General features: G+C 40.1%; 1 protein-coding gene across 3 annotated transcripts in view; it reads right to left on the bottom strand.

Moving 5' to 3' along the window:
* Positions 1 to 22,286, bottom strand: part of ACMSD (aminocarboxymuconate semialdehyde decarboxylase) — a 96,891-nt gene that overhangs the window by 56,612 nt on the left and 17,993 nt on the right. For all 3 annotated transcript variants that reach the window (XM_004480178.5, XM_071216479.1, XM_004480180.5), the window contains exons 4-6: positions 20,969 to 21,018; positions 19,289 to 19,525; positions 8,596 to 8,689 (exon numbers count right to left, since the gene is read on the bottom strand). In XM_004480178.5, coding sequence (XP_004480235.1) covers positions 8,596 to 8,689; positions 19,289 to 19,525; positions 20,969 to 21,018 — 381 coding nt within the window. The remainder of the gene's footprint in view (positions 1 to 8,595; positions 8,690 to 19,288; positions 19,526 to 20,968; positions 21,019 to 22,286) is intronic.

Raw genomic sequence — 22,286 nt, forward strand, 5'->3', positions numbered from 1 at the left:
TGCCTTTAATTGTAATTGTCTCTTTATTTGCTCTTTCTTTTTATATATATATTGTGGGAACATATATACAACATAAACCTCTCCCTTTCAACCACTCCCAAGCATACCTTTCAGTGGGATTAATGATCTTCAGAATATTGCAGCACCCTTTCCACCTTTTATAACTAAAACATTCCCATCTCCCCAAACAGAAACCCTATACCTATGAGGGGAGAAGTTTTGTTCATGTCTATGTCCTTGGTGCCTGGAACAGGGCCTGGCATGCTAGAGGGGATCAATATATACTTGCTGAAGAAATGAATGGTTGAATGACTTTAGAAACAAATGTTATCCTCTATTTTATATGTGGAAACTGCACTATTAATAAGTTTGTGGGACATTTGAAAGATGTGTGAACCAGAATGAGATTTTCTCTCAAAGTGGGCTGCATTGGAGCCCTCTTAGGCCACCTCTTCCTTTCTACTAATTGTTGCTCAAAAATTTGGTAGTGGGGGGTGATGGTTAGGAAACTACCTTATCAAATAGAGTTTCCCCCAACAGCAATCACAGTAGCATGAAATGTCAGAACAGAAAGAGACCTTTGAAAAAATCCAGACCACCTCTCTTATTTTATGGATAAAGAATGGGGGTGCAAAGAGTTGGAAGTGACTTACCTCAAGTTATATCACAAAATAGAGACTAAGCTGGAACTAAAATTCAGTTTTTTTACTTCTAATATATTATTCCATTTAATTCTTCATGTGGTACCATTTTGATTACTTTGTAATTATTTGTACTAATTGTATGGAGGAGAGTATGGATAATGTCTCTCTAAAGAAAATCCACTCCTTTTCATTTGGGGACCTGATTTTCATTAGGTTTGTAGATGACCCATACTTTTTACTTGTGGTTACAAAAGTATCCTTGGTTTTGCATCTGGTCTCTCTCCATCTCTTCCTCTCAGGATTTATAGCAAGGAATTGAACATGCCAAATGGAAGTTTCTCCCCTCTCACTTTCCCTTTCCTTTTTGTGGAAGCATAAATGAAAATTGCAGGAAAGGCAGAAGATAGGATTAGATGATGGAAAATCTGAAAGCCTGGGTCATCTACAATCTAGTGTTTCAGATCTTTGCTTGGTGGAAGTTGAACTTCAAGGTTCGCATTTCTAAGAGTTGATGCTATTATCAGCTTTTTAAAATTTACTAGACAGCCTGGTTGGTTTTTTTTTTTGGAGCCCCTTTAGGAGGCTGTGTGGTGAGCATGAGCTTTGGGACCATACAGATCTGTTTAAATTCTATTTCCACATATTCACTGTATGACTTGGGTAACTTTCCTACCCACTCTGAGATGCAGTGTCTCTATATGTAAATGGTCATTATAATGTCAACCTGAAAGAGTTTTGTGTGGATATGATTAAAATAATTGAGATAATATACACAGCACTTGTCTGAGTAAGGGCTCAATAAGACTATTATTACTCACAATCCTGTTATTTATTTATATTTTCTTTCTTTGGCATAATAGGGTTCCATAGATGATTTGTGTGGTGGTTTGAAGCTATGTGCCCTAGGAAAACATGTTCTTAAACTTGGTCCATACCTGTGGGTATGAACTCTTATAAATAGGACATTTTGATGAGGTTACTTCAGATAAGATGTGGCCCAGGAATGGTCTTAAATCTATTACTGAAGGCATTATAGGGAAGGTCATACAGAGGGAAAGCCATAGATGGAAGAGCCAGAAACTGCTAGCCAGTGGAATCCAGAAATGTGTGTTGCCAGGAGAGGCTGCAATGTGCATTGCAATGTGTCAGAGGAGCCAAGGACCAAGGACTGCAAACATCCAGCCCCAAAATGTCAGTCTTTTTGGAAGAAAGCATTATCTTGATGATGCCTTGATTTGGAGTTCTCCTACCCTCAAAACTTTGAGCTTGGGATTGTGGAAAGATGGTGATGGACTAACAGGAAGAGCTCAATGCTCTCACAGAAACAATGGAGAAAGAGCCAAAAGCTGTCCAAGGGACCTGCTTTGGGGGGTCAGCAGACCAGGGCAGTGCTATACAAATCCCAGGAGGGTGAGGGACAGATAGAGGAAGAAGCTGAAACGACAAACTTGAGTTAGCAAGCCCCTGTGGCAGCTGGGAAGGGCTCCCTTTCTCTACTGCCAAAATATTAATCTGGGGTAAACCCCCTGCAGCCAACTGAGAGGGGAACAGATATCTTCCTCCCTATCAGCTGTTTCAAGGGAAGAGGGAGGGGGAGTTGGGGTGCTTTTCTTCAGTGAATTTGGCCAGCAGAGCCTGCTTAGATTCTCTGACCCAGAAATTCAACACAGGAACACAGAATGGCCAAGACTGCAACACCTCCGTGGAAAGGTGAGCTGACAAGCACTATCTGCTGGTCAGTATGGAAATTGCATAGACAAAAACTGTTCTCAGGATTCTCTGCATTCTACCCTGGGAGAAAATTTGCTCCCCACTAGTGAGTCCCCAGCCTGAATTTAAGCCAGGCAATTACAAAGGCTTAGAATAAATTTAACCAAATATCAAAGAAGAGCTGTGGGGGGAACAAAACACAGTAGGCAAGAGAGATGAATTGTCCATCAGAATAAATTCACCAACATATTCAGATGACTAGACATCAGCAAAAAATTACAAGCCATACTAGGAAACAGGGAGAGATGGCCCAGTCAAAAGAACTAACCAAATATCCTGAGGAGATACAGGATTTAAGACAATTAATCAGTGATAATCACAACTCTCCTAAATCACCTCAAAGAATTTAAAGAAAATGTGACTAAAGAAATAAAGGATATAAAGAAGACACTGGGCATAAAGAACAATTTGGAAGACTGCAAAAAAAAAGTAACAGATTTTATGGAAATGAAAGACATGATGGATGAGATTAGAAGCACATCTAAGGCACAAAAGAGCAGATTTTAATTGCTTGAAGACAGAATTAGTGATTTTGAAGACAGAACAGCTGAACTGGAAAAGACAGGAGAACGGAAAGAGAAGAAAATAGAAAAAATGGAACAGGGTCTCAGGGAATTGAATGACAGTGCAGGAACCACAAACATTCACATTATCTGTGTCCCAGAAGGAGAAGAGAATAGAAAAGGGTGAAAGAATACATGAGAAAAATAATGACTGAAAACTTCCCAACCCTTATGAAAGACATAAATGTCAATATTCAAGAAGAACAATGCACCCAAAATAGAATAAATCTGAATAGACCTACCCCCAAGACACCTATTATTCAGAATGACAAATATCAGAGATGAGAGGATTCTGAAAGCTGCAAGAGAAAACAAAATACCACATACAAGGGAAACTCAATAAGATTAAGTGCCAATCTCTCAACAGAAATCATGACAGTGAGAAGAAATGGTATGATGCATTTAAGGTACTGAAAGATTAACACTGTCAGCCAAGAATTCTGTATCCAGCAAAACTATCCTACAAAAATGAGGGTGAATTCAGAGTCTTTTCAGACAAACAAAAACTGATAGAATATGTTACCAAAAGACCAGAATTACAAGAGATATAAAGGGAGTGCTACAGCCTGAAAGGAAAAAACAAGGATGAGAGATTTGGGGAAGAGTTTAGAAATGAAGATTATGAGGAAGGGTAAACTGAAAGATAAGAAGACAGACAATAGAATGATATAAAATGCAGAGAACCAAAGGACAAAATGAATGAAGTATGTAATGCCTTTACAGTAATTACACTGAATGTTAATGGATTGAACTCCCCAATCAAAAGACATAAACTGATAGAATGGATAAATAATATGAACAGTCTATATGTTGTATACAAGATGTAAGGACACAACCAGGTTAAAAGTGAAAGGTTGGAAAAAGGTATTCTATGCAAATAATAACCAAAGAAGAGCTGGAGTAGTGATACTAATATTGGACAAAATAGATTTCAAATGCAAAACTGTCATAAGGGATTGAGAAGGTCATTACATACTAATAAAAGGGACAATTCACCAAGAAGAAATAATTATACTAAGTATTTATGCACCTAACCTCTGTGCCCCAAGATACATGAGGCATACACTGGCAGAGCTGAAGGGAGAAATAGATGTCTTTATAATAATAGTTGGAGACTTCAATACATCATTCTCATTATTGGATAGATCTGGACATAGGATAAATAAAGAAACAGAACTTGAATGAAAGATAAATGAACTAGATCTAACAGGCATCTATAGAGCACTGCACCCCAAAACAGCAGGATATACTTTCTTTTCAAGTGCTCATGGGTCCTTCTCCAAGATAGACAATATATTGGGTGGCAAGACAAGTCTCAATAAATTTAAAAAGATTGAAATTATACAAAACACTTTCTCCAATCATAATGGAATGAAGCTGGGAATCCATAATGGTCAGAAAAAGGGAAAATTCATAAATACATGAAGATTAAACCCCACACTATTAAATAATTGGTGGGTCAAAGAGGAAATTGCTAGGGAATTCAGCAAATATCTCGGGATGAATGAAAATGAAAACACAACATAACAAAACCCAGGGACACTACAAAGGTATAGCTGAGAGGGAAATTTATAACCCTCAATACTTTCATTAAAAAGGAAGAAAGAGCTAAAATTGAAGACCTAATTGCACACCTGGAGGAACTAGAAAAAGAACAGCTATCTAATCCCAAACCAAGCTGAAGGAAAGAAATAGTAAAGATCAGAGCAGAAATAGATGAAATCAAGAACAGAAAAACAACAGAGAGAATCAGCAAAACCAAAAGTTGGTTCTTTGAGATCAACAAAATCCACAAACCCTTAGCTGAATTGACAAAGAATAATCAAGAGAAGATGCAAATAAATGAAGTCAGAAATGAGAGGTGGGACATTACCACTGATCCCACAAAAATAAGGAGATCATAAGAGGATACTGGGAAACGGACTTTGGCCCAGTGGTTAGGGCATCCGTCTACCACATGGGAGGTCCGCGGTTCAAGCCCCGGGCCTCCTTGACCCGTGTGGAGCTGGCCCATGCGCAGTGCTGATGCGCGCAAGGAGTGCCGTGCCACACTGGGGTGTCCCCCGCATAGGGGAGCCCCACGTGCAAGGAGTGCACCTATAAGGAGAGCCGCCCAGCATGAAGGAGGGAGCAGCCTGCCGAGGAATGGTGCTGCCCCCACTTCCCGTGCCGCTGACAACAACAGAAGCAGACAAAGAAACAAGACGCAGCAAAAAGACACAGAAAACAGACAACCGGGGGAGGGGAGGGGAATTAAATAAATAAATAAATAAATAAATCTTAACAAAAAAATAAGAGGATACTATGAACAACTGTATGCCAAAAAAAAAAAAAAAAAATACAATGTAGAGGAGATGGGCAATTCCTAGAAACATCCAAACCACCTACATTGACCCTAGAAGAAATGGAAGACCTCACCAAACCAGTCACAAGTGAAGAGATTGAAACAGTCATCAAAAACCTCCCAAAGATGAAAAGCATGGGACCAGATGGCTTCATAGGTGGATTTTACCAGTCATTCAAAGATGATCTAATACCAATTTTGCTGAAGCTCTTACAAAAAATTGAACAGGAAAGCATGCTACCAAACAGTCTGTGAGGCCAACATTACCCTAATACCAAAACCAGATAAAGATACTGCAAATAAATAAAATTACAGATCAATATCTCTAACGCAATAGATGCAAAAATTCTCAACAAAATACTTGTAAACAGAATCCAAAAGCACATTAAAATAATTACACACTATGATCAAGTGGGTTTTATCCTAGCTATGCAAGGGTGGATTCAACACAAGAAAATCAATTAGTGTAATAAACCATATTTATAAATCAAAAAAGAAAAATCACATGATCCTCTCAATTGATGCAGAAAAGGCATTTGACAAAATACAGTATGCTTTCTTGATAAAAACACTACAGAAAAAAAAAGGAATAGAAGGAAGCTTTCTCAGTATGGTAAAATGCATATATGGAAAAATTACAGTTAGCATTGTACTCAATGGTGAAAGACTGAAAGCTTTCCTGCTGAGTTCAGGAACAAGACAAGGATGCCCACTGTTACTATTGTTATTCAATATTGTACTAGCAGTTCTAGCTGGAGCAATTAGGCTATATGAAGAAATAAAAGGCGCCCAAATAGGAAAGGAAGAATTAAAACTTTATTCCCTAATGATATGATCCTATATCTAGAATCTCCTGAAAAATCCACAACAAAACTACTAGAAGTAATAGATGACTTCAACAAAGTGGCAGGATACAAGATTAATATGCAAAAACCAGTAGCATTTAAAAAAAAACAATAGTGTTTCTATACACTACTGATGTGTAATCTATGGAGGAAATCCGAAAAAAAATTCCATTTACAATAGCAACTAAAACAATCAAATATTTAGGAATAAACTTAACCAAGGACATAAAGGACCTGTAATCAGAAAACTATAAAACATTGCTGAAAGAAAATGAAGAAGAGTTAAACAAATGGGTGGACATCCATGTTCATGGATTGGAAGACCAACTATTGTTAAGATGTCTATTCTACCCAAACTGATGTACAGATTCAATATAATCCCAATAAGAATCCCAACTCCTTTTTTGCAGAAGTGGAAAAGCCAATTATCAAATCTACTTGGGAGGGAAGGGACCCTGAATAGCCAAAAAGATCTTTAAAAAGAACAAAGTTGGAGGACTCTCACTTGCAGACTTTAGAACATAATTACCTAGCTACAGTGGAAAAAACAGCCCAGTACTGGCATAAAGACAGACACATTGACCAATGGAACTGAACTGAGAACTCAGAAATAGTCCCTCACATCTACAATCAAGTGATTTTTGACAAAGGTGTTAAGCCCACCCAGCTGGGCCAGAATAGTCTATTCAACAAATGTTGCTGGGAGAACTGGATATTCATATCCAAAAGAAAGAAAGAAGGAAGACCCCTTTCTCACACCTTTCACAAAAATTAATTCAAAATGGATCAAAGACCTAAATATAAAAGTGACAACCTTAATATTACTAGAAGAAAATGTAGGAAAACATCCTCAAGATCTTGTGGTAGGCGGTAGTTTCTTAAACTTTACACCCAAAGCAAGAGGAAGAAAAATAAAAATATGGACCTCCTAAAAATTAAGCACTTTTGCACCTCAAAGGACTTTTCCAGAAGGGTAAGAAGGCAGCCAACTCAAAGGGAGAAAATATTTGGCAATCACATATCTGATAAGGGTTATCTTTGTATATCTATGATATACAAAGAGATCATACAACTCAACAATAAAAAGACAAACTACCTGATTTAAAAATAGGCAAAAGACTTGAAAAGACAATTGTCCAAAGAAGAAATACAAATGGCAAAGAACCACATGAAAAAATGTTCAGCATCACTAGCAATTAGGGAAATGCCAATCAAAACTACAATGTGATATTATTTCACACCTATTAGACTGGCTGCTATTGAGTTGGAAAACTGTAAATGTTGAAGAGTATGTGGAAAATTGGAATAGTTATTCACTGTTGGTGAAAATGTAGAATGGTGCATCGACTGTGGAGAACTGTTTGGCAGTTTCTAAGGAAGTTGAATATAGACTTGCCTTGTGTCCCAGCAATACCATTTACTAGGTATGTACCCAGAAGAATTGAGAGCAGAGACACAGTCATCTGCACACTGATGTTCATAACAGCATTATTCACGATTGCCTAAAATTGGAAACAACTCAGGTGTCCATCAACTGATGAATGGATAAACAAATTGTGGTATATACTTATGATGGAATATTATGCAGTAGTAAGAAGAAATGAAGTTGTGAAGCATATGACAACATGGATGAACCTGGAGAACATTATGTTGAGTAAAGCAAGCCAGACACAAAAGGTCAACTATTGTATGACTGTGTTATTAGGAACTAAATATACTGTGTAAACTTATGGAGTTAATAATTAGAATATAGGTCACCAGAAAATAGAAGGAGGGTAGAGAATGGAAAGCTGAGGGTTAATCTGTGCAGAATTGTTAAAGAAGTTGTTTGTAAATGAATAGAACTGGTCAAAGCATATCCTGGTGTTTGTAACTAGCAGTGCTATGTATGAGTATGACAGTGGTTGAAAAGGAAGTCTAAGGTCATATATATTACTAGAAGGAAAGTTAAAACTTGTAACGTGGGACCGTATAAGATAGAAAAACCTCATGTAAATCATGAATATGGGTGATATTGCATATATAAGACTAATTTTTACAAAATATAAATACAAGTATACTAGAGAGATGGACAAAGAATAGCAGTTATGTATGGCAGGCAAGGCATAGAAAAATTGAGAGGTGATGAGTTTTGTTTGTTCATTGTTTATTATTATTATTGCAATAATGAAATTGCTCTGGGAGTGATTGGTGTGATGAATGTACAAACATGATTACAATAAATACCATTGATTGTACTCTTTGGATGGATTTATGCTTTTTAAATATGTATCAATAAAATTGAAAAAAAAACAAAAACTGTGAGCCAATAAATTCCCATTGTTTAAGCCAAACCCTTACATGGTGTTTACTTAAGTAATGAGGATATTAAAGCAATAGGAAAAACCCAAGAATTGGTCCAGTGTCTTGGACCTTCAAGTGACACAAACCTACAAGCCAAGGGAGCCAGTATTTGGCCATCCGTCCATCCATCTGCATGTCCCAGGGGTGCACAAACAGGGAGCAGTTGAGCCTTTCAGCCGCCTTCAAAGAAGCAATGAGAGAGGGGGTTAATTGGATGAACCAGCACCTACAGGGTACTGTTTTAGGATAACTGCTTTTCTCTGGGTCTATATTGATTGGAATAAATAAATAAATAAATAAATTAATTAATTAATATTTTAAGTTGTTTCTTGATTTGTATAAAAGAGTCATTGGTAAACTTTGCTTGGGGTAAAGAGGGTACCTAGAATTAACAAAACGGGTTGATGGATTTGCCATTGAAATGGATGAATTTAATATATTGATTGGCAAAATTATTCAAAAGAAATATCTAGCAGTCAAACACTTTGAGAGCAAAATTTCAAGGACTAATCTGCAGCTCAAATGTAGGGGAAATTTTTCCTGGTTTCTCTTATTTGTCCACTCCCTTGGAAAGACTGTTGAGATTCTATCTTTGAAGTCAGGGCTGGAGTTTTCCTTCCTTCCCCCCATTTGGAAATATGAGGATGTGGAAAGTGAGGAAGTGTTGGAATGGGAGGCAGGGGCTCAGGCCTGAGCTGAGGCAGGTGGCTTGACACAAAGCACCTGGCTACTCAACCTGACACTGTGTAGGGATTTCTGGGGTCTACAGGTATTCACAAAGGCCCATGAGTCCAGTTGAGTTTGCCGTGAAAGAGAAAAGAGAAGAGAGCTCTCAGTTCATCAGCCAGGCAGGTACTGAGCTGAATGTTATGGGCAAACTTGCTAAGGAAGTTAATTGCCAGAGACGAGGTGGTGGATGTGGCTATTGTTATGGACAGCAGAGTGAAAGCAGTAACCAGAGTGAAAGCAGAGACCTATTGCATTGACTAATTGATGATGGGGTATGTAGAAGTCAAATAGTTAGGCAGTCTACTAAATTCTTACCTGATCTGTATAAGCAGAAGAGTTCTAGGTCAGGTGAACAAAAGTCTAACTTGAATCACAAAGACAGAGAGCTACTTAATCCATTCCCAGATTTGAGACAGTTTACAGACCCAGAACCCCTTGAATGAAGTTATTGGGAAAGGACCCTGCTACACTATAAAAATGTATACTGTTACTCTTCTTCCCCATCTTCCCCAAACCAAACCCCCAACCTTTTACCAGGGTTACTGTGCAGTGGGGAAAGGTAATGATCAGACATTTTGGGGATTATTAGGCACTGATTTGGAACAGACATTAATTACAGGAGACCCAAAACGTTACTGTCTTCCATCAGTCGGAGTAGGGGCTTATGGAGTTCAGGTGACCAATGGAATTTTAGCTTTGGCCTGTCTCACAGAAGGTCTAGACATCCCTGAACCTATTCTGGTGTTATTTCCCCAATTCTGGAATGCATAATTGAATAGACATACTTAGCAACTGACAGAATCTCCACACTGGTTTCCTGATTTGTGGAGTGAAGGCTGTTTTGGTAGAAAAGGCCACATCAAGCTACTAGAACAGCCTCTACCTAGCAAAGCAGTAAATCAAAAGCAATATCACATTCCTGGAGGGATGCAGAGATTAGTACCACCATCAGGGACTTGAAGGATGCAGGGGTGGTGATGATCCCCACCATGACATCCCCATTTAACTCTCCTATTTGGCCTGTGCAGAAAACAGATGGATTTTGGAGGATGACAGTCGAGTACTATAAACTTAACCGGGTGGTGGCTCTAATTGCAGCCAGTGTTCCAGATGTGGTATCGTTGCTTGAGCAAATCAACACCCCTCCCCACAAAGTGGTAGGCAGCTATTGATCTGGCAAATGCTTTTTTTCTCTCTCATTACCCCTTAGTAAAGACCACCAGAAAGATTTTGCTTTCAGCTGGAAAACCCAGCAATACATCTTTTCTGTCCTGCCTCAGGGGTAAACCAACTCATTCTCCAGGCCCATGAGATTATGAGATTATGTCATAATTTCCTCTGCAGGAAATTGATTGTCTCTCGCTCTCAGAAGATATCACACTCGTCTGATATATTATTGACATTATGCTGATTGGACGTAGTGAGCAAGAAGTAGCAACTACTCTACTTATAGGTAAGGAATTACAGTCAGAGGGTGGGAGATAAATACAACAGAAATTCAGGGTCCTTCCACTTCAGTGAAATGCCTAGGCATCCAGTGGTGTGGGACATGTTGAGATATCTCTTCTAAGATCCTAAGCCGTTGCATATGGCCCCTCCTACAACAAAGAGTCACGATGCCTGCTTGGCTTTTTTGGATTTTGGAGGCAACATATTCCTCATTTGGGTGTGCTATTCTAGCCCATTTACTGAGTGACCCAAAAAGGTGCTAGTGTTGAGGGGGCAGTGGAACAAGAGGAGGATCTACAACAGGTCCAGGCTAGCTGTACAAGCTGCTCTGCCACTTAGGCCTTTTGATTCAGCAGATCCAATGGTGTTAGAAGTTTCAGTTTCAAATAGGGTTGCTACTTGGAGTCTGTAGCAGGCCCTTATAGAAGATTCACAGCAGAAAGACCCTTAGGATTTCGGAGCAAAGCCCTACGATCCTCTGCAGATAATGACTTTCCTGTGGATAAACAGCATATGGCCTGTTACTGAGTCTTTGTAGAGACTGAAATCTTAACCATGGACCACCAAGTTACCAAGACAACTGAATTTCCCATCAAGAACTGGGTGTTGTCTGACCCAGCAAGCCCTAAAGTTGGGCATGCATAGCAGCACTCCACCATCTAAGGAAGTGGGGTACATGAGATTGGCCTTGAGCAGGCCCTGATGGCACAAGTTACATGAGGAAGTAGCCCAAATATCCTTGGCCCCCATTCCTGCCATATTAGCTTCTCTTTTCCAGTGTGCACCCCTGCACTTATGGAGACTTCCCTATGATCAGTTGGCTAAGGAAGAGAAAACTTAGGCCTAGTTTACCAATGTTTCTGCTCAATATACATGTACCACCTGAAAGTGGACAGCTGCAGCACTACAGTCCCTTTCTGGGACATCCCTGAAGGACAATGGTGAAGGAAAATCCTCCCAGTAGGCAGAACTTTGAGTAGTGCTGTTACAGTTTGAATTTTGTGAATCCCAGAAAAGAATATGTTGAACTAATCCATCCCTGGGTGGGGGCTTTGAGTGCATTAAATTCAGTTAAGGGACCTTTGATTAGATTGCTTTAGGACTTTTGATTGGACCCTAGGTTGGGTCTCCACCTTCTTGCTGGGTCCTATATAAACTTAAAACACACAGCAGTCAGCCAAAGCTGACAGAGAAGAGACACATAGAAAGGGAGCACTGCCATTTTGACCCTGTCATGAGAGAGAGAGGACTCCAGGCTTGCCTACACCTGCAGAAAGACAGAGAAGTCCCAAGAGGCTCAAGAAGCAGGGACCCAGGGAGAGATGCCTGATTGCCTACAGCTAAGCTTGGAGAGATGGTGAGCCTGGATGGGAAGGCAGGGACCTCAGCAGAATCTGGCCACCATCTTGCCTTGCCATAGAGCAGGAAACTGGAATTACCAGTAACTGATTAAAAAGCATCTCTGATGATGTCTTGATCTGGACATTTCATGGCCTCAGAACTGTAAGCTTTTACTGTAAACAAATCCCCATTATAAAAGCCAACCCATTTCTGGTAATTTTGCATTAGCAGCCTTTGCTAAACTAATACAAGTATCCATGGTTGTTCATTTTGCTTGGAAGGAGAAATCACCAGAGGTGCATTTGTGTACTGATTCACAGGCTGTGGCCAATGATTTGGCTGGATGACCAAGGACTTAGATGGAACATGATTGGGAAATAGGTAACAGAAAGGTCTGTTAGTGAATAATTGAATTATGTTAGGTGAAAATAAGACTGTTATTGTTCTTATTTAGAGAGTAAGTATGGTTTAAGGAGATGTATATGGTTGACAAGCTGACAAGGGGTGGACAGTGCTTGTCAAGTTCATGTGTCAATTTGGCCATCTACAAAACAAAACAAAATAGATAAATGAGACTTCATCTAAATTAAAAACTTTTGTACTTCAAAGGAATTTATCACAAAAGTAGTTTCCATTACCAACTGAATGGAAGGAAGTATTTGGAAAGCACATATCTGATAAGGGCTTAATATCCAGAATATAAAAAGAAATACTACAACTCAACAACAAAAAGACAAACAGCCCATTCAAAAATGGGTAAAAACTTGAATAGGGGAGCAGGTGTAGCTCAGTTGTTGAGTGCCTGCTTCCCCCATACTAGGTCCTGGGTTCAATCCCCAGTAACTCCTACAAAAAAAGACTTGAATAGACATTTCTTCAAAAAGGGTATACAAATGGCTGAAAAGCACATGAAAACATGCTCCGTGTTATTTCTACGGAAATGCAAATCAAAACCATGAACTACTACTTCACATCCACTAGAATGGCTACTTCTTTTTTTTTTTTAAATAGAAAATTACAAGTGCTGGAGAAGATGTAGAGAAATAGGAACACTCATTCATTGCTACAGTGAATGCAAAATGGTGCAGCCACTGTAGAAGAAAGTTTGGCAGTTCCTCAAAAAGCTAAGTATAGAATTACCATATGATCCAGCAATCCTTTTGCTGGGTATATACCCAAAATAATTGAAAGCAGGTGCTTGAACAGATATTTGCACACCAATGTTCATAGAAGCATTATTCATAACTGCCAAAAGATTGAAGTAACCCAAATGTCCATCAACCAATGAATGGCTAAACAAATTGTGTTATATACATCCAATGGAATATTACTCAACACTAAAAAGGAATGAAGTTCTGGTTCATGCAACAACATGGGTGAACCTTGAGGACATCATGTTGAGTGAGATAACCAGACACAAAAGGACAAATATTGTATGATCTCACTGATATGAAATAATTAGAAGAAGCAAAGTCATAGTCTTAGAATCTATAATATAGGTTTCCGGGGGGTTCAACTGGGGGTGGGGAATGGGGAGTTAATGCTTAATTTGTACAGAATTTCTATTTGGGTTGATTGAAAAGTTTTGGAAATGGATGATGCTGAGGGTAGTCCAACATTGTGAGTGTAATTAACAGCACTGAATTATACATGTGGATGTGGTTAAAAGGAGAACTTCTAGGTCACGTATTTGCTAGAATAGAAATTAAAAGATAAAACCTGGGACAGCACAACACAGTGAACCCTTTTATAGATGGTGGGCTATAGTTAATACTACAATTATAATATTCTTTCATCACTTGGGGCAAGGGTCTTACTCTCATGCAAGGTATTGATAATGGGGGGTGGAAGGGTATATTGGGAACATTGTGGTTTTCACATGATTTTTCTGTAGACCTAAAATTTCTCTAATTAAAACTATTTTTAAAACTTGCTGACCAAGAGTTCTACATCAGGCAAACTGTCTTTCAAAAAGACGGAAGGATTTAAGACATTCCCAGATAAACAAGAGCTGAGGGCCTTCCTCACCACTAGACCAACCCTAAAAGAGATGCTAAAGGGAGTTTTGCTCGTTGAAAGGAAAGGACAATAGACAGTAGACTGAAGCCACGTGAAGATATAAAGATCAGTAAGGGTAATTACATGGATAAATATAAATACCAATATTCTTGTATTTTTGGTTTGTAACTCCACTTTTTACTTTCTACAGGATCTAAAAGTCAAATGCATAAACGTAAAAATAAATCAGTGGTTTAGGACTCAAAATGTGTACATGTGTAATCTGTGACAGGAACTACTTAAAGGTAGAGGGACGGGGGAGTAAAGGAACATAGTTTATGCATGCTATTGAGGTTAAGCTGGTATCAAAGCAAATGTGATTGTTATAGATTTAAGACGTTAAATTTAAGCCCCATGATAACCATAAATAAAATATCAGGGAATGTGCATATTAATAGAGACAGAAAGTAGAGTACAGGTTGTGGGGGGGTGGGGCGTGGAACAAGGACAATGAGGAGTTGATGCAAAATGAGTGAAGAGTTTCTGTTTGGCATGAGAGAAAGTTTCTGGTAAATGGATGGTGGTGAGGGTACTGCAGCATTGTGAATTGACTGATCCCACCAAATGGTATGCTTGGGAAAGGTTGGGATGGGAAGATTTATGTTGTGTAATGTTTCCACAATTTAAAAAAAGGAAGATCACCTGAAGAAATAATGGCAACTAAATGCAGTACATGATACCAGATGGAATCTAAGAATGGAGGGGAATATACTCAAAAGGATATTATTGGAGCATAAGAAAAAATTGGAATATAGAATGTAAGATTTATATCAATGTTAAATTGCTTGAACCTGATAAATACACTTAACATGATTACATAAGTGAATAACCTTGTTTGTAGGAAATGTACATGGAAATATATGTGTTCAAGCTCTCAAATGTTCAGAATATAGTTAGATGATAGATAATGATAAAAGGTGATAGATAGGGAAACGGACTTTGGCCCAGTGGTTAGGGCGTCCGTCTACCACATGGGAGGTCCGCGGTTCAAACTCCGGGCCTCCTTGACCCGTGTGGAGCTGGCCCATGCGCAGTGCTGATGCGTGCAAGGAGTGCCGCGCCATGCAGGGTGTCCCCCGCGTAGGGGAGCCCCACGCGCAAGGAGTGCACCCATAAGGAGAGCCGCCCAGCGCGAAGGAGGGAGCAGCCTGCCGAGGAATGGTGCCGCCCACACTTCCCGTGCCGCTGACGACAACAGAAGCGGACAAAGAAACAAGAAACAAGACGCAGCAAAAAGACACAGAAAACAGACAACCGGGGGAGGGGAGAGGAATTAAATAAATAAAAATAAATAAATCTTTAAAAAAAAAAAAAAAGGTGATAGATAGATAGATATCTAGATAGATAGATAGATGAATAAATAGAATGGTATGACAGAGATGGCAAAATGTTAAAATAGGTGGATCTGGGTATCTAGGGCTGAGGGGGTATGTTGGAGTTCTCTGAATGGGTTTGAATTATTTTGCAACTGTCCTATACGTTTGAAATTATTTCAAAATAAAAAGTTAAAAAGAAGTCCTCTCAACAGGTATTGAATTTTAGTGCTTATAAAAGTTCAAACCAGATTTCTGTCAAGCATTTCCTTTCCAACTATAGTAGGGTGCTTGCAGAACTTATCATATTATCACATATCCCAGGAAAGGAAATATTTTGGCTGATGCATAAGCATTTTTTAAATGGAGAAACAATTCTGGAACAACAGGGGATTCTGGAAATGGCAGGCAAAAGGTAGAGAGAGATCTATTTATATAGGTTCTGAGAAGGAGAAGAGACATAAATCTTTTGAAAGAAGAGGAACTGTAAGGGATGCAGGCCAAAAAGAGAGTATGGAGTTCTTGGGATGGTTTGGGCCTAGAAAGGCACATAGTGGTGGCATCTCAGTGGGATTTGACACCTCATGAGGATAAAACTTTTTCCTTTGTGCCTATGGTGGTTCATTTATATTCAGTTCAAGTCAAGTGATTTTTTTAAGCATCTGCTAAGTGGGAGGAGTTGTATAGGTCACAAAAAGAAGTCACAAAGAGAAATTGCAATCTCAAAATCATGATAACTAACATTAACAGAGAAGTTACCATGCCCCAAAGCTTTTATAAGAATTTACACTTATTAACTAGTTTGATCCTTTATGTGATAAGCCCTGTTATTATTACTCCCTTTTTACAGAGAAGGAAAATTAAGGCAGAGGTTAAGTAACATACTTAGGTTTTGTGGTTGATAAATGGTAGAGCCAAGCAGTCTGCCACTACCACTCTGTCTGCCTCATACTAGTAGCAAAGTTGTTCTTGAACCTGAAAACTGATCTGAGCTTGTATTGTTGGGTTCATTCACTAAGAAGGAAGGTCTAGGAGCTAAGGAGCACAGTTATAGGCTGAGGAGCTCCAGGTGCACCTTTAAATGACAAGTTCAACTGGAATCCCAGTCATCCCTCTCAATTTTTTCAGCATGTGTTACTGTTGTAAGTTAGAGTGTATTGAGGTAGGCAATCCTGCTAGCCAAACAAATGCACTGTCAAATCCAGGACATCAAAAGTCAACTGGTCAAGAAGACCTTAATAAAAAGGGGGAATGGATAAAAACAAATAAGTTTATATGGCTAAGAGACTTCAAAGTGAGTTGGGTGGTCATTTCAGATTTATGCTTAGGCACATCTCAGTAGGAACTCATTGACTGCCAAAGTAAATATTGCCTCAAACAGCAGAGATATCCAGACACTGTAGGCAGGGCAGATAGCTCAGGAGTTTGGCACCCTATCAGTGGACACTACTTTGGGATTTATGCCCCCAGAGTGACAGAGTTGGACTCAGATGTGGTTTCCCTACACATGGCTCTTCTGACCCTTCTATTTGAACCTATAGTTAGTGATAGAGTTGACAGGTGTATGGCCAAGAGACTTAAACCTTTCAGCTGTCCACATGCCAACTGGGCCCTGAGTCTCAACAGAATTGCAACACCTACTCTCCAGTTCGTTGGACTCAACCAGGACAACTATGATGATGGACAATGACCATCCCAAGGAACAGAGTATCGGCAACTGCAAGCAAGGTAGTCCCATCCATCTGCCCCATGGGATCTAAGCCCCCTCTCAATTAGAGGTGGAGTGGGCATCACTATCCCAGAATCCTCAGGGTTGGGGAATGAACTATGTTCTAGAGTAGACCTACTGCTATTCTACTATAGACATATTGTGGTTATAGCAATGGAAGAACTTTTATCATTGATATGGAGGCGGTGGCCACTGGAGTTTCTGAGGGGAGGGAGAGGGGAAAACAGGTGTAATATGGGGACATTTTCGAGACTTGGGAATTGTCCTGAATGACATTGCAATGACAGATACAAACCATTATATATTTTGTCATAACTTAGAATATTTTGCAGGGGAGAGTGTAAACTACAATGTAAACTATAATGCTCGCTTAGTGGCAATGCTCCAAAATGTGTTCATCAGTTTTAACAAATGTACCATGCTAATGAAGGATGTTGTTCCTGTGGGAAAATGTGGGAGGGCTTGGGAGTGGGGCATAGGAATCCCCTATATTTTTCATGTAACATTTATGTAATCTAATTATGTTTTTTTAAAAATTAAAAAGTATATTGAAAAAAAAGGTCAACTGGAACCAGGATGCATTCCCAGAATCCCCTCAGAGACAGTTGGCTCCCCTGAACAGCCTAGTTAGAATGATTGATGGTCAAGCTAGTAACACAAAATAACCATTTCTATTCCAACAGGCTGCTGTTACTTTTTAGTAAATAATAAACTCAATTCCCATTAATAATAAAAGGTCTTGCAACTGAAGTCTTTTTCACACTGTGCTGAAACAAGTTGGATACAGAAGTAAAAAAATCATCTTTCAAAGCATATCAGAATTTCTAGAAAACATTCATTGCATTGCTAAGTCATTAAAGCCAATAAGTTTCAGGGAGTTCACTATTTAGGGAACATTAAATCTTTTATATCATTAGGAAGCAGTTTAACAGGCAGAACCCCTGCTTATGGGCCATCTCCTTAGATATAACCATGGGGAAAAAAATGCATGTAATTGGAGCTCAGTGAATGTTGATGGCTGAATGAATGAGATGATCAGTGATTAGAGTACCTAGTTAGTCCACCAAAATCTACTTACTTTATAATTAAAGATTTTATCTTTGCAATGAAAATCATAGAAAACTATGCTGTTATACTTCTGGGGAAAGTAAGGAATTTTTAAAAAAAGGAATTGAATAAGGACTTGACTGCTGTTACTTAGGAAAGCAGGTTTAATAACACAAAGAAGAGGAAAAGGTAGAAGAATACTGGTGGAAATGACTATGGGGCTGTGGACACTTCAAGTTCAATACCTCAGAAACAGAGGGCACTGATTTTTTGAAAATATATTTTATTATGAATCATTTCACGTATAGAAAGTTGTAAAGAATAGTACAAGGAACTACCACATACCACCTAGTTTCATCAAATTTTTACAGTTTGATGGCATTATTTTTCATTATATATTTCATTATACATTTTCAAAAGACAAGGTTTAGGAAGTATCTTAATAGAGGCCTGGCTAAATCATAACCTATTGAAAGATTATGCAGTTATTTAAAAATTATGCAACCTGAGAATTTTCATTCAGGTTGAAAATTATCAGTTAGGATACAAAATCAATGCAGAATTCCAATTTTGTTAAAATATAGATATATACAAACAAAAATCCCTAAGTGATAAGAATGGTTATTCATCTTTGAGTGATGGAATTATGCATAATTATTTTTTCCTCTTTATACATTTCTTTGTTTTCTAAAATTTCTTCAAAATTATGAAATAATTTTGAGGAACACTAAATATTTTATACAGAGCAACAATAAATACATTTCTTTTTCTTTGTATGTCATTAACATGGTTCTTATGCACAGTGGCTGTGACAAGGGTAATATTTTGGTTGCCAAATGAAGGATTATCAAAGAGAGCAATGGGAATGGAAAGAAGGGAGTGTTCCGTGAGTCCTATCCAGGATGGTCTCTGAAGCATTTTGCCTGCCTGTCTTCTGTAGAATGGCCCACTCCCTTTTGGGAGCTCTTCCCACACCTCCTACCTAATCTAATATGTCATCCCTAAGTCTCCCTCCCCAGTGGAGTCCGTCTTTCCTTCAGCACCCAGCATAGTGCCTGGCCTGGCCTGGTGGTCGGCAGTTGTGCGCAGGGCATGCGAGAGCAGGCAACTCACCGCATAGACTGGGAAGAGCTCCCGTGCGTTCAGGTCCCACTCGTTGACATGGGAGCCGATTTGAACCCCTGGAAAGGCCAGCTCCTTCACACAGCGCTCCAGCTCCTCGACAGCCAGCTCAGGGGCCTGCATGGGCAGCGTCCCCAGACCCACGAACCTCCTGGGGTAGCGCACAACGGTGGCAGCTAGGTCGTTGTTTAAAAGCCGGCACAGGTCTAAGGTGTCCTGAGGTTTAGCCTGGTCAAGACAAGAAAAGGAAGAGCACCTGGTTCAAATGCTCCTTCTTAGGACACATGCTGTGAACAACACCTGCCCTGGGCTAAGATTTTCATCCCCATCGGTGATTTTCCCCTCAGAAACTGAGGTACAGAATGGCACAAGCTTTAACCACAGAAGACTCAGAAGCCAATCCTTATAAAAGCAAAGAAAACTGTTAGTAAGAATGGAGGCTATAAGCAGAAGGGACAGACACAGCCTAACACTGGAGATGGAGGGAGGATTGGCTGCATGGCCAACTGCAGACAGGAGGCTGAGGACCTGGGCACCGAGGCAGCTCCACCCCACACAGGAGGCCAGGACTGGCCAAATGCCTGGTGCCAACCCCGGACTCCTCCTTGTCACCTTCATCACAGGATGCTCTCTCTGCCTGTCCTCCTCTCCATCCCCTCTGTGGGCAGTGATACTTACGGCTGGCCTTGGGAAAACACTGGGGCAGATGACACTTGCTTTGTTTCTTCTAAATCTCCTCTCTTCACTGTTCTCCTGTTAATCCATTCCCACTGCTACTTGCTCCCAGGAATTCAGTACTCTCCTGCAATCCCAGTTGCTCAGAGTGGTGCCCAATCTGATAAATCCGGGCATATTGATGTCTTAGTAGCACTTTTACTCTAAACAGTGACTCTAATTACCATTACAGATAAGGATTGAATCACTAATACTGGACTTAGGAGCACAGGTGAGGGAATGAACAGGTGGTATTTCCATTGTTTCTTAAATCACAATGCAAAGTGACCATCTACTTGTTGGTTGAACAGGTACATAGTGTAAGCTTTAAAGGATGCCGGGAAACCACCATCCTTACATCACCCCTGGCTGTATACAAAAATTTTCCTCCATAGGCTTGTAATCGTTCCTGAAACTTTTAGCACTCAAGCTTTATTCACTTGGGGAAAGACATCCAGGTAGCCCTTTTGATTTGTGTATTTCCTTGGGAAAGGTGACACATTAGTCCGTCATCATTCTCACCTCAGAACAAATTGGCTTGCCAGTTACCTAGCAGGACATCTCAAGAATGAGTCACCAGACAGGTAAGTTCTGATGGAGATTGAGGCTGGATCTAGAACTGGACTGTCCACTGGAAATGCAATGCATGCCACGTATGTAATTTTAACTTTATAGCACATCTAATTTCCGACTAGGCACATTCAAGTGCTCAGTAGTGGCGTGCAGCTTGTGGCAACCATACTGGGCAGTGCAGGTCTAGAGCAGGGGCATGGCTGAGAAGACAGGGCTGGGAAGAGGCTTCAGTGTACAGGCTCGGGGGCCCCACTCATCTCTAAAGGGGAGGAGAGTGAGGGGCTCGGTGGGACCAATGTCAAGGCTTGAGGCATCTGTCTACTTGTAGTGAGCTGGGCATGAGCCTTCCCCCACTAAGGAGATGGTTTGAGGGTTCATACTCACCCAGTAGCTAAACATAACGGGAACTGTGGAAAGAGCTTGCACCGTCACTCCTAGACACAGAAATAAACAAAGGCAAAGTTGGCGAGAAGGGTAGTCCACATACTCCTAGCATTACCTAAGGGCCAAGGAGCTCAGGAATTCCCCCACCACCTCCTGCTGGTCTCCCTTCCCCTCACTGCTTCCTCTCCCCTTCTTCCAGGTCCTCTGTCCCAGCCTTCCTCATCCCTCAGCCTGAGGTCCTAGGGAGAGGTAAGGGTTGGACAAAGACGAGAATGTTAAAAAAAATGTTTGACCCATTTTACAAGGGTTATTTCTAGCCTCCTCCCTGTGAAATTTTATTTAATCAAGGTATTTCTCCACCAATTTTTTTTCAAGCCCTTCTGTCTTAGGTCATGCCTGACAGACGCCTGTCTCAAGCCTGGGTGGAGTCCCACCCAATGGAATGCCCTGGCTGGGACTCTGGGTTTGGCTCCAGAATCTAGCACTCAGGATGCCTGGAATCTCTCATCTTCAACTCTCAGAGCATGAGTGTCAGGGAGACATGCTGCCAAACTGAGTGTGGCTCTTCTTTTCCCTTCTACCCATATCCAACCCCCCTGCAAGTTCCATTAGCTCTACTCGAATTATTTCATTGGCCTATATCTCCTCATCTCCCCCACCATGACTTGGTCACAGGGTGGGCTCTTCTTATCCTCAGGTCTCAGTTCAGATATGATGTCACCTCCTCAAAGAGGCCTTCCCTGACCCCAGCTACTCTCTTTCCATTGCCCTGTTTCTTCCTTTTTCTAATACTTATTATGGCCTATCATTATAATGTTTGTTTCCTCTGTGCCTTCCTTACTTTAATATAAGCACCACATGAACCTGTCTTGCCCATGCTGGGTCCATAGTGTCCAAAGAGATGTCTGGCATGTTGAAGATATCCATTAAAATGAAAGGATAAATCATCATTTAGGTGAGGACTAGAGATGGCAGCTTTTGTTATATTGTCACAATATATTATTTATGTTAATTGATTAAAATAGATGAGCATCATTCAATGGTAACATCCTTACATCTTATATCCTATTTTCACTTATATGACTCTGTTTCATTTTGCCATCTTATAGAGTAAATCTAAGGACACACAGGTGGGAAGTGGTGGGCTAGGGCTCCTGGCCAGCCTTGCCCCTCCCACACCACAGTGGCCAACAATTGTTACTGTGTTTCATGCTAATGCAAGTGGATTGCATTCTTAGCTTGTTGGTTGGTTTTGCTACATAGTCTTTGGTATCTGGGAACTGAGAGAGAAAAACCAAGTCCAGTTGAATTAGAGCTT

The sequence above is a fragment of the Dasypus novemcinctus genome, chromosome 7 (assembly GCF_030445035.2).
Source record: "Dasypus novemcinctus isolate mDasNov1 chromosome 7, mDasNov1.1.hap2, whole genome shotgun sequence".
In the NCBI taxonomy this organism is placed as follows: domain Eukaryota; kingdom Metazoa; phylum Chordata; class Mammalia; order Cingulata; family Dasypodidae; genus Dasypus; species Dasypus novemcinctus.